Consider the following 13,563-nt stretch of genomic DNA (forward strand, 5'->3'; position numbering starts at 1 on the left):
ATGCATTGTAATGGTATGCATTGTAATGACTTGCGATGTAATGCCTGCGTTGTAGTGACATGCGTTGTAATGACATGAGTTGTAGTGACATGCGATGTAATGGCTGCGTTGTAAAGGATGTTGCGATGTAATGACTGCTATGTAAAGGTAGTGCGATGTAATGACTGCGTTGTAAAGGTTGTTTCCCTGACTGGGTAGATGTTCAGGTACGGAGGTTTGGATGACAAAGCCTGAAGCTCAATGACCCTCCGGGTGACCGCGCACGTCACTTCCGGTGTGAGTAACACCACTGACCGGCATGCAGGGGTACTGCTCACGAAAAAAAATCCGGTTTCAGTCGGACGTCTGTGGATAAGTAATCCATGGCTAGAAGTCTCTATCAGACACATGGGATTCACAGGGAACACTATGGTATCCTGACGTAATATATCTACTTTCCAAAGTATCCGATTAAGTCATGATGCCAGGTTGGGTAGGATGTCTTTTACTTACTTACATATGCCTAATTTTAGGAACATGTTCTGAAATGGAGGATGGTAGTGGTTTCAAGGTTAGGGCATCATGTCACCCCTCAAATATTTCATATGGTAGGACACATTCGATAATAAAAGGTCAAATATAAGGAAAAACATAGAGAGGACAACATAAACTGCTATAATTTCTTTGTAAAAAAATAAAATAATAACATTAATTTTGAGAGGCTTTTTAACCGGTCCCAGGCCGGACCCTTGGACTTTTAGAAGGACCCAGACCATGACTTACACAGTAGCTGTGTTTTTTCCTTTTTCTTGTGTTGTTCCAGAACAGCTATGAAAAGAATGAAAAGACATCTAGACCATCAACCTTGCAGAACATAGTGGATTGAGACAGGCTATCTAGATGAAGCCAGGCTACAAAGAGCCTAACCAGAACCAAAAATGAAGCTCAGAGTAGGAAGTGTAGAAAGCGAAACGTTTGACAGTGGAAGAGGACGAGCATGGCAGCACTAAGAGTGGAGGAGGAAATCCATTACTGCTTACCTCTTTAGGCACCAAGATTGCTTTAAAACTCTCTAAGTTCACATCATGGCATTAGGGTATAAAAGAGAACTATTAGGGATAGCTCCTTAAATTGACTTGGAAGCACACTCTACTAGCAATCCTGGTCTCTCGTGAGACTTTATATAGATTCCCTGCATGGGATTGCTCAAAATCGGAATCCAGTAGGTTCGTCCATGGCGTGAGGTCTGCTGTCCCAAAGGTCTCTCTGGACTATAAGTCAGGGCCTTACGATAATGTGTACCACAGTGGACACAGCTTCCAAATGAAGACGGACACTCTCAGAGGTTCAGAGTATCCATATCAAGTTTAATGATAGTGTCACTGCTCCACAATGCAAGTGTTAAAGCTCTAACCCTGTGCACAAACAGCATCATACACATCTGAAGGTCAACCCCTTAGCACTCACCAACCGCATAAAAAATCTGTTGCTATTTCCAGAGGCTATGTTGCACAGAAACAGCACCCCTTTTAGGAAGCATAACAAATCTGCTAAACTTGAAATGTTTTATTCTGTGCCTAAGAGATGTCCACTAAGCAAGGAGTATATGTTCCAGCCGAAGCAGTGATCTTGTCTGATTAATGGCTTTAGGTTGAGAAGGGTTAGTGTATTTACAAAATGACTGTGTTTTGAGAGGCAACAAACACTGCAACAGACCCCTTCACTACTTGTGAAAGAAGTAATGAAGGGATAAGTAGCACAGCTAAAAAAATGGCACCAGAGTGAAGCAGCGAGGGGGTGATGCACAAAGGTTTAGTGGTATTGTGTTTGGGCGAAGGGGAGGAAGAGGTCAGAGAAGTGAGGAAAGAGATCCCTCTCTGTCCTCATTCTCTAGAGATCAGAGATGCTATGATGCATGATGTAAAGGGTGGCCTTCACAGAACGGAGGCCATCAGAGAGAGGCAGTAGCAGGAGGAAGTGGGAGATGAGATATGAGGAGCACTGATGCAAGTCATCCTGATGTGGAAAACGTCTGGACCTACTCACCTCAGTGTCCAGCAGGCAAGAGCACGGCACAAAAGAGGATCAGAAGTACAGGGTATGCCAAAGGAGAAACTGCGGTGTAATTAAGGGAACAGTTAAGAAGCGACACTGTACTTGAGGTAAAGTGACAAGTCTAATTTAAAGTCCAGAGGATGAAGAAATGAGAGGATTAAAGCCAGACTACCTGGGCTCTCGACAGGGCCACAGTGCAGAGATTGAGGGGTCCTGAAGGAGTTTCAAGGAAGGGGCAGAGTGGAATGACCTTTGCTCTAGAGACATAAAAGACTTGGGGCCTGACTTAAATCTTGGCGGACGGGTTACTCTGTCACAACGGTGGGTGAAGGATATTTTGTCCACCGAAATATAAATCCCATAAAATAATGGGATTTATATTTCTGCGGACAGGATATCCATCCCCGTTGTGACGAAGTAATCCATCTGCCAAGATCTAAATCAGGCCCTTGGTGAGGAGGGTGATGAATGGAACAGGGAAGTGAGGGCTCTTTGGGGAATTAACAACACAGGAGAAGTAGAGATCATCACAGTCAGTTCCCAAAATAGGCTTGCAGTACAGCAGATTACCCACCTTGAGTGTGAGTGAGAGGCAGCAAGAGGATGACACGATAGCTGAGGTTGGCATATAGCCACTGGAGCAGATTGAGATGTGGCAAAGACAGTTTATAAAGGTGCTACCTTCTATATTCGCTCCAACAAGAGCAAGGGATAGGAGGAACGCTTCTGAAGCCCATGAGAAAAGTTTTTAAAAAAACGTGCTTTGCATTTATAACTCTTCAAAGTGTGTTTTGCATCTGCAAGGGCAATCATTTGGGTGTGATGTTGGCTGAGGTGCTATCACCTCCCCTATTCTGTGAAGCTATAAACTACAGTTGAGAACACCATGTATAAACAATTGTGTTTATTTTATGTTATGCTATTGTAGATTGTGAGCAGTGTGTCAGGCTACCCAATGATTTGGAAAACTGAAGTGAGCCTTCAATGACAAGCAAGAAAACAGAAGGAGGGGGATACCACTTTGCATTTAAGAAAGTAGGGGAAAGGCAAATACACCCAAAAAATACAATAGAACAAAACAAGGCACAAAAACTGATGATACTGGTGGAAATGTGCCTAAATCACTTACGTACTCAAAGTTTCATCCAAGGGTTAAAAACAGACCTAACAATAGAAACGGGCCTGAGTCAGGCTATAGCGTACATGAAGGCAAATGTAACAAAGGCAAATGTGGCTGCCATCAAAGAATTCAAAATTATGCACAACTTGTACAGGTAAGGGACTGCAACACTTACATGCATTGACACAATTGTTTTGGAATACATGTGGGCATTCAAAAATCACTCATGAAGGGACGATATCCAGACTAAAATGTGCAAGAAGGAAAGGGAGTCATAGAAGGGTATGTTTAAGCAGTCCTAAGGGGGCGTTAAACAGTCAACATCAAAACTAAGAGAATGCACAGCTGGACATCCTAGAGACATACTGTTGAAAATCAATTCCTTCACTCTACATGAACAGTTGATTAGAATAGATTAGATTAAAAGCTTATAAAGCACATGGTTACTCCAACGGAGTGTCCCTGTGCTAAGACACCCCTGTCTGAGAAAAATGGGGCCCTATCCAACGACAGGAAAAATTAGCACCAATCCTGGAAGGAGACAGGAAGAACCATGTTTTGAGTTTTCTACGGAACAGCACTTCTGAGGGCTGCATCCTCAGCTCCAATGGCAGTTGATTCCAAGCTTTAGCTGCTAAAAAGCTAAAAGACCTGCCTCCTAAACATGCCTTCTGGATTTTAGGCACTGTCAGCTTAGCCGTGCCTGCAGACCTAAAATTCCGGATCGGTCTGTTGGGAGTGAGAAAGGGCAGAAGATAGCTAGGTCCTTTCTCATTCAGAATCCTATGGCAAAAACACATAGCCTTAAAAGTCACTCTATACTGCACCAGTAGCCAATGTAGTTCCCTCAAGGCTGCTCCCACCAAAGTTCGCCTTGGCATGTTCAATAACAACCGGGTAGCAGCATTCTGGACTTTCTGCAGCATTCTCATATTACTTTTAGTGATCCCTAGGTAGAGAATGTTGCAGTAATTCAAACGAGATGTAATCAGAGCCTGAATAATGGTCTTTTTAGCATCTAGATGTAGAAGATCTAAGATTTCACGTAACATCCTTAAAAGGCCAAAACAGGTACCGGCCAAAGCTGATATCTGTTCCGTAAAAGATAAGAGTATTATCAAACCATACTCCCAAACTTTTGATCATAGGTTTTGAAACCGGGGTCGGCCCTAATTCTTCCGGCCACCAACTATGCGACCAGACTGCAGGCTGGTCACCAATTACCATTAGGTCAGCCTTGCCTGCATTTAATTGAAGGCCACTAAAATTCATCCAGTTAGCCAAATCAATTAAGCAGGCTTTGAATCTAGGTGCAGCCTCCATTTCCTTCTGCTCTAACATGATGATCAGCTAAGTGTCATCAGCATATGACACCAGCTTCACCCCATGTTTCAGTACAATAAAGGGTCATTGTAGAACTTTAAAGGATCTATCTTGTAGGAAATGCTTAATCCATTCCCATGTGCTGCCTCTGATACCGGCCTCCCATAACAGTGATGTTTGAGGAAAGTGAAATGAATGGGGTGGGTATTGCGGTTTTTAAAAAAAGCCCTAGGTGGAGAAGGCAATGGGAAGGGAATGGAAAGGCTAATTTAGAAAATTTTGATTGTGGCCACAGGTATCTCGGATTCAAGTTTTGCCCAGACATGGTATTCTGCGAAGACCTAGCTACAACCGTTTTCAAGGTTGGCATGGGAAACTTGGGGAGGAAGACTGAAGAGTGAGCAGAGTAGGTGACAATGGGAAAGAATCACATATATGTGTTGATGGTTCAGTTTCATAATGTAGATTAACACTCAGGATGATATATATGAAAGGCTAAATGCAAAAGGGCAGAATGCCACTAACAAGACGATGTGGATATTGAATCTTCTAAATGTCTTCGAACGTGATATTAATCACATAAACTAATCAGATTTATTAAGGGGCGGGGGAGGGGTCAGGGCAGACTGAGGGGATTCCCTGACCAATAGTTATCTTTCAAAGATGCCAAAACCAGCAGGGTGGTTATTCCCAGGAAAGAAAAGTTCCCCTTTACATATAAAAAAATGTAATGGCAAACATGCAATATATTATCTTGAAAGGGACAGTTAAGAACACAACTATCACAACTGTATCTGTGTACACTCCTGTTCAGAGCCAGTCTGAGTTACTGATGGATTTCCTTGAGAAAGTAGAGAAACTAAAGATGAAGTTTGGCTATTAAGGGGAGGGAAGGGACATTAACTCCATCTTGCAGGGATATTTAGATAGATCCAATTCCAAGGGACAATCAGTGGTGTGATATTAGAAATGCCAAATTACTGAACAAGAGCCTCTGAATGCCATGCCAGGAGTGCATGGCATTCAGAAAAACATAACTACACAATTAAACCTACGCAAATAAGTCATATACCAGGATAGACAACTTGTTCATCTCAGAGGAGTATGGTAGGGATCTAAGGGAGGTACAGATTGGTAACTTCACAGTCTCAGACCATGTATCGGTGACAAGTGAGACTAAGCTGCACATGGGATGGTATAATTTGAGACAACAGATTCAACAATGCTTCATGTACAGACCCTGTTGCAATACTAGACATAAGAGTTTCAATCAGTCAAAGTTTTTAATTCAAAGAAAGGTGCTGGCATGTGGAGCATGCAGTGATCAGAAGACAGGTGATAGTGATAGGGACAGAAATGGAAAGGGGCCGTGCTCTGACCCTGGGAACTTAGGAGTGAGAATTAGAGGGTTTCAAAATGAAAAATAAGGTATTGGATTTTCTGGCGGATTTGTGCATACTGAAGGTGTTAAAACATAAGAAAACTACCGCCTCATGTATAGTGCAGACTGATCCATAATATAGGTCAAATCAACATTTTATATTAAAAGAAATGACATTTATATCTTTGGCTTCTAGAGCACAAGACATTTAACAATCCATGTTGCATACTTAAAGGATGGTAAGAGGGTACCAGTCATTGTGACGACCAAAGTTATATTAGGTTTACCAAAACTGCATACAACCAAATCCCTGTATCTTAACTATGACACTCCAGTGTGCTTAAGTACATTGGATTGGCTATCACAGAAGGAACTCTTGACATCATACCCTGACGCTTTCCACCTATTCATATAATTCCTTTGTTCTCGCCAATAGCAGGGAGTAGTGACCTTTGCTAGGAGGTCTGAAGGGGCCTGCAGGATGATCAAGTATATGAAATGGGAACAATGAAGTCTTCACAGCAATTTAAGCAGAACAGAGGGTGAGAGAAACTGTGCAGCTACGGTATTACCAAATCAGTCACTGGTAGCTCAACTCTGATATCAAGACAATAGCTACTAAGAATTTAACAAAGTTTGAAGATGGTATATTGAAATTCAGAATTACATATCTTTCCTGTTCAGACAACTGCATGTCTACTCAACTGCCCAAATGTTGATAATACACAGTTGTGGGCAGTAGCCCACAAAGATTCAGCATTGAACAGGAATGAAATATGCTAAATGGAAGAATCTTTACATCCATCTGTGTAACAGGAAGGTCATTCTGAAGTTGATGTATAGATGTTACTACACACTGATGCAGATTAAGGCAATTAATGAGGTCAAAACAGATAGATGCTGGAAAGACTGTGGGAGCAGGTGAGACCTCTTCGATATTTGAGCCTTGGGAGGTATTGGAAGAAAGTGCAACGTATTACTTAGATTATTACTGGTATTAAACAGCCAGATGACCATTTGTGATATTGGAGGTTGGGAAGAGGAAGGAAGGACTGACAAGCTGCAAAATAAATTGATGGTTGCTATGCTGGTGATAGTAAGTTTATGGGGGGAAAGATGAGGTTTCCAATGCTTTCATGTGGCTCACGAAGGTTTCCTACTACTGGAGATATTTACTTAATTCCTGAATTAAGTGACCAACAATACCAGCTTAACTTGGGATCCTACTGAACTGCATAACAATATACAATAGAAACTATGTATGCCTGACCAATCTGTTAAGGCTGCAACCTTTACGCTGATATCAATACCAACATCAGTGTGGCTCTATTACCAGATAGTCTAAAAGGGAGTTCAGAAAGGGGCGTACTGAAGGACAGGATGCTGGTGTTACAGTTCATGCGTTTGTTTTGAAATGATTATATAAAAATGTTGAAACATTAAAATCATTTTTTAAGAAGGCAGACTGTATTTTTGGTACACCATAAGGTTTGGTACACGAGTCAGTGAACTACAACGTTTTCTCAATCAATAAACTATTTGCTAGGCCTTTTAACAACAAAGCAGTAATGAAACACATCACATGTACTAAAAAAAAGGACCATCAGGTTTTCAAGTAAACCGAGCAGTGCTGGTGTGAGAAATGTTGGGACAATTGTCCACCACACAGCTTTGAGAAACCGTTTTTTCCCCTGCCCTTGTGCTCTTTTCTGGATAGACATGTATTTTTTCTCCAGTGAACTCCAAAATTACTTGAGCCCACAATCAATCAATCAATCAAGGTACTTATAAAGAGCGATACTTACCCGTGAGGGTCCCAAGGCGCTGAGGGGTGGGGGGGCTACTGAAGAGCCAGGTCTTGAGGAGTCTTCTGAAGGCGAGTAGGTCCTGGGTCTGTCGTAGGTGGGTTGGGAGGGTGTTCCAGGTTTTGGCGGCGAGGTAAGAGAAGGATCTGCTGCAGGCGGTCGTACGTTGGATGCGGGGGACATCTGCGAGGGCGAGGTTGGCGGAGTAGAGCTGGCGGGTGGGGGTGTAGAAGCTGAGTCAGCTGTCCAGGTAGGCTGGTCCGGCGTTGTGGAGTGCTTTGTGTGCGTGGGTGAGGAGCTTGAAGGTGATCCTCTTGTCGATGGGGAGCCAGTGCAGGTCTCTCAGGACGGGGGTGATGTGGCTGCGGCGGGGGGCGTTGCGATCAGTCAGGCGGAGGCGTTTTGGATGCGTTGTAGCCGCCGTTGGTGTTTGGCTGGGATTCCTGCGTAGAGTGCGTTGCCGTAGCCGTAGTCCAGTCTGCTGCTGGCAAGGGCTGGCTATTCACATTTTACTGAAATGAAACACCAGAGCTAGGCTCTGATGTCACAGGGAACACGTTAGTGTACTTTACTTTTATCTGGTTACTAGTGTCTACTCTACTCAAGCTACATGTAGACTTACAGTAGTGGCAGCATAATCCTAATTGAGTGCTGAGGTCTTTTTACATGCAAGCTTGTGGGGAATGAGGGACTGCCTACTGACTACACCAGGTAAAATCTGTGAGGTCATGTGTAAGTAAGGGATTTTTTACCTTCATCATGTGTGGTTCATGCATGGAAGGTGCATGTTTTATCCCTCATGCACAATGGCCAGGACAGGTGACTGGTGAGGTCCACTGGACTCTGTGTGCGAGCGCTCAAGTTGGCTGTACCTTTTGAGGGATGCTGCTGGAGTCCATCTTGAAACACCAATCTGCATCTAGTTGTTTCTGTGTTTCCAGGAGGTAGCCAACTGGGCACCTTTAAAATAGCTACATTTCCCCTGCTAGGCTGAAAACTATGCTGCCTCCCTTTGTGCTAGAGAACTGCATTTCTTTGGGTATGGCCAGTCTGATGCTAGACCACACACAAACTGAGCCAGCTTAAAGCAGCCTCTAGACGACAGCAGAGCTGCATCACCTGACATAAAATGATCATGTCAAAATCATCCCCTTCCAGGATTGGAGCAGCGCCTGAGATTTGGCAGCCCACCGTGGTGGGCCAAGTTTGCCAATTGGAGGAAGATTAATACTGATCTACAAGCAGTACAATATTCAACATTTCTACTCGACAACAGAGGGGTATATCTACACCAACAAAGAGGAGAAAAAGAAGATACCAGAGTAGGAATGCTGATTCCTGGGCACTTTCCTTCCAGGCTGGGCCCTTGATCTGGCTATCTCGAAGAAGCTTGCTGAACTTGTGAAAGAAGGAAGATCTGCCGCCTGCTGAAGAGGTGGAGTGCCCCGAGCCTGAACCGGAGACAAGAGTTCCTTCCAACTAGCCGGCAAGACTAAGAACAACTCAACAGTCCAGGAATGTCTCCATACTACCTCCTAGAGCAGAGAAAGTTACTAAGAAAAATGAGCCATCTCTATCCCAGATTTCTCCTGTGACCCTAGGGTACCTGTACTAACCTCTGCATTCATCCGGTGCAGTTTTGAGGACCCCTATGCCCATTCCATTAGCTGGGAGGTTTACTTAGGATTCCAGAACCATTAGAATTCTAGTTTTAGTTCTTATGGGTGTGGAGATACTGCTGAATGAAGTCAGATTAGTTTCCGTGGCACTGGTCAGGAGTCCTATGGTTGCAGGACTCGCTGCTGGCCACAGTAGGTACCCATGATCCAACTGGTGTCTCGCCACTAGATAATCTCTACCTGACTAGTACATATTGAGATCCAGGTTGGGACCTTATAACACCTATTGCCACAAACGGGGAGACCTGGAAATCTTTCCAGCCCCTTTCCCCACAAAGTATCTAGTGACTGTTCCACAGATACCATCCACCAGACACTGGGTCACCCAACCAAGGACACCTCTAAAAGAAAAATCTTACTTACTGTGAAGGGTGGGCCTTTCAGTTAATTAGTTCTTTAGTGTGACTAGGCATTTGTGAGCATTTTGTTGGTCCTGTGATAGGGGTAAATTTGGGAGCACATTTTCAGTTTCATCAAAACCAAATCACAGCAAACAAGACAGTTAGTTCTTATTCTTTGAATATGTGCAGTTAGCTGTGGCCCAGAGAGTTATACGAGAGTAACCAACAGGCTCATAGCAAAAACCATTGTGCCTAAAACTCAGAGCTAGACATCTTTTGACACTGAAATCAAAACCTATTATGTTTGAGGGTCTAACCTAACACTGTCTTAGTGAGTTAGTCTTATCTGCTCCATCTCACCATCCCATGAAAATTTTTAAAGGGGAATATTTGGTCATTCAGTACCAGTGCAACAGTATTGTGGCCACATGACATCAGAGCCAAACAATATCAACAGTTGGTGGACAAGACGCCAGTTTCAGAAGACACCTATGACAGTAATAAGTCCACATCTTTACAGATAAGAAAAACCGACACGCATACTGTCTATCCATCTGACACACCATCTTCAGCGGTGCAGCACTTCGCTACACCATACCTTGTTTTCATCATATTTTATCCTCCCATCAACTCCACAAGAAAACCTATTCTGTACCCAACATAGCGAGTCACTTCCTAGGTTAAGGCAGTACACTCATTCATAAAACCACAACTCACCAATGCTATTCTGAGTAAGATCCATCTTTATGGAGAGGTTGAGGTTCTCAGAGCGGAAGGCTCGGTATGAGTCGTGATGTTGGCTGGAGGCAAACTCTGCCATGAACTCCGGAGATCGTAGAACAACACTGTGGTGATCATAAGGGTTACCATGACACAGCCACTGTAGGTCCAGGGTCATGCACAGGTCAGGGAGGTGAAGAAAACAGCAATCATCATACCTAAAGGAAAAGAAAATCTATGGTGTCACCACATACCACAGCACACTGCCAACTACAAGCACCTCTAAACGTGTCCTGAGAGACAGCAGATTGAGCTATGCCTAAACAGAACATAAATGATGCTTTGTCCATTTATGATAAGATTTTCCTGATGAGTTTGACGGTGCACTCAAGAGCACTTCACCTACACATGGATCTGCTTCTAACAAGCCATACCAGGATGGAACCGGAGTAGCAGTGACTGATTGTATGTAAGGAAGGTTTTACGACCAGCCCAGGGATAGGCAGAATGGCCACAATAACATCCACAAGACAAGCTTAGTAGAAAAGGAAGACCACCAATGTTAAGACAAGCCAACAAAGTGAATATTAGCAGACAATGCCCATCATTCATGCTATGCACTTACTTGGAGGCTGTTCGGACGTTGATATCAAGATTTCCTTTAAAGATGAACTGCCCAGGGTTCCACTTGAAGCTCAACTTATTCCACTCCCAGTGCATGTTCTCTGTGGTGTTGTAGGGATCCTAGAATAAACACACAATGTAAGTTAAGTTGTTTAGTGCCTACATTTATTGCATCAGGATTGTAAACCAAAGTAAGGATTGGTCCACCAACCCCAAGAGATAACTTGGCGATCTGGAAGCGCATTTACCTCTGTAGCTAGCTGGTGAAGGTTGGCTTGGTCGATGTCCATGTGCCAGTGCCCATGAAAAAGCAGTCTGCTTTTGTCCCACCACGGCAGTAGAGGACTTGGGTCCACTGAAGGCTTGGATAGGAGATCGATAGCCTGCCCGACTAGAGTCCATGCAGGGTCCCAGCATGGGCCCCAAACAATGGTATAAAGGAAGATCTCAGCTACAAAAAAAAAAGAAAGCACTCTTTTATAGTGCACAAAATGCCCCACACTGATCAAACCCTCCCACAGTGGCTAAAGCACCTCAAAATGTGCAGGTTATTCCACACTTGTGTCTTTTTTTTTTAAACAGCAATTTTGGTGTCCAGCTTATTTCTGTGAGTTTCCATGTCTTACAAACTAGGGAAGAGGGGCACAGGTTAACACAGTGCGGCCAAGAGTGAGAAGCCAGGCTTCTCACGAGGGGTTTCCAGGTTCCAAAGCTGACAGTTTTACCTCTAGATTTACCACACCATTATCCTGATCACCCAACATCTTGCTGATTACATAAACATACAGTGTTATACAATTTCCAAAGAGTAGGAAACTAGCCCTACACAGAAATGTGCAACGTGAACAACATAAATCTTCAAATGTAGATTTTTTTATATTTTAATTTTAAAGCAGATCACTCAGAAAAAATGGCTGAGCAAGTCTAGAGCAAGAGTGGCTAGTGATCTTTGCTAACTTCGAACTCTTTAGGCAGATATATGCAGATGGGTCAGCCACTTCTACAACACCCCTAATCCTGGACCCATTTTTAGATTGATGGACAAGACTTCTTTACTAAAGTTGCACAAGGGGGCTGCTTGGACAGCTCACTCTACCTATGGGGTTTTAAGCCTTCATCTTGCATAGAAGGAAATACTGTGATAGTTGGATACTATACGTTGCAACTATGTTAGATACCAGACTTTTTATCTTTACCTCAAGATATCTTGGCTACACCATTCTCCTGACAGTATCATGCCTCTTTCCAAGTCTTCCACTCCTATCTCATATCTAAGAGAGGTGTAATTTCAACATTGTCTTTCAGATTTTGCACAGTTTCTTCTAGCTGGGGAACAGGAAATAGAACATGTACATTAAAAAGTATGTTGTTTTATGGCCTGGGAGAAGATGTGTAAGTGAAAAAAAACACAAATTCCACTTTTAACACAATTTACCCCATTATAATTTCTTGATTATTTTGGGCTATGTGCCCTATGTGTTGAGCATCATACCAAATATCCTTAATTGTCTCTGTATTTAAGGTGTGTTTATTATATGTAGTCTTCAGAATGCTCAGAATCCAACAATGGCCCTTACAGGGAACTTTGAGCAGAGGATGCGGTTGATAGCTGTGCTGGTGAGATAAGTAGGGAACTAGTTAAAGTCTGGATCAAACACTTGTCGGAAGAGGAATGTGTGATATTTTCAGCAACTTGTGGCCCAGACACAGCTTTAAGAATGGGACACGCTGATTTAGGTTTGATCACTAAATTTAATTCCTAGTTTATTTATTTATGGCATTTGTAGAGCGCTCTGTGATCAGACTGGTATCCTGGCACTACGGTGAGAGGGAAAACAACCTTTACAACGCAGTCATTACATCGCATTACTTTACAACGCTGTCATTACATCGCAACATCCTTTACAACGCATGTCACTACAACGCAGCCTTTACATTGCATGTCACTACAACGCATGACACTACAATGCATGTCACTGCAACGCAGGCATTACATCACATGTCATTACACCTCATAACATTACAATGCATAGTACCCCTACACTATCCAACTCTTACCCTACTGTTGCACCCCCTGGTGTTAGAATAGTCATTTTTACCCCTACACTATCCAACACTTACCCTACTGTTGCACCCCCTGGAGTTAGAATAGTAATTTTTACCCCTACACTATCCAACATGTACTCTACTGTTGCACCCATTGGAGTTAGAATAGTAATTTTTACCCCTACACTATCCAACACTTACCTTAAATGCGTTGTAATGGTATGCGTTATAAAGGTATAATGCGATGTAATGGAATGCGTTGTAAATGTAGTTTTAAAAAATTTGTTGTAATGGCATGCGATGTAAATGTATGCGTTGTAAAGGATGTTGCAATGTAAAAACTGTGTTGTAAAGGCATGCGTTGTAAATGTATGTGTTGTAACGTCATACATTCCGGTGAGAGTTGTACAGGAGAGAGAGACTAAGAATGGTATGCGAAAACCAGGCAAAATGTATTATTTTGGAAACAACCAAGTCTTCAATGCTTTTC

At 43.0% G+C, this 13,563-nt stretch overlaps 1 protein-coding gene across 1 annotated transcript in view; it reads right to left on the minus strand.

The window, feature by feature from the left end:
- BLTP2 (bridge-like lipid transfer protein family member 2) overlaps window positions 1-13,563 on the minus strand; it is an 800,213-nt gene that overhangs the window by 358,920 nt on the left and 427,730 nt on the right. Inside the window, exons 18-20 of the mRNA XM_085649125.1 lie at window positions 11,276-11,478; window positions 11,029-11,147; window positions 10,401-10,621 (exon numbers count right to left, since the gene is read on the minus strand). Coding sequence (XP_085505251.1) covers window positions 10,401-10,621; window positions 11,029-11,147; window positions 11,276-11,478 — 543 coding nt within the window. The remainder of the gene's footprint in view (window positions 1-10,400; window positions 10,622-11,028; window positions 11,148-11,275; window positions 11,479-13,563) is intronic.

This window comes from Triturus cristatus, chromosome 3_2 (genome assembly GCF_964204655.1).
Source record: "Triturus cristatus chromosome 3_2, aTriCri1.1, whole genome shotgun sequence".
Classification (NCBI taxonomy): Eukaryota; Metazoa; Chordata; class Amphibia; order Caudata; family Salamandridae; genus Triturus; species Triturus cristatus.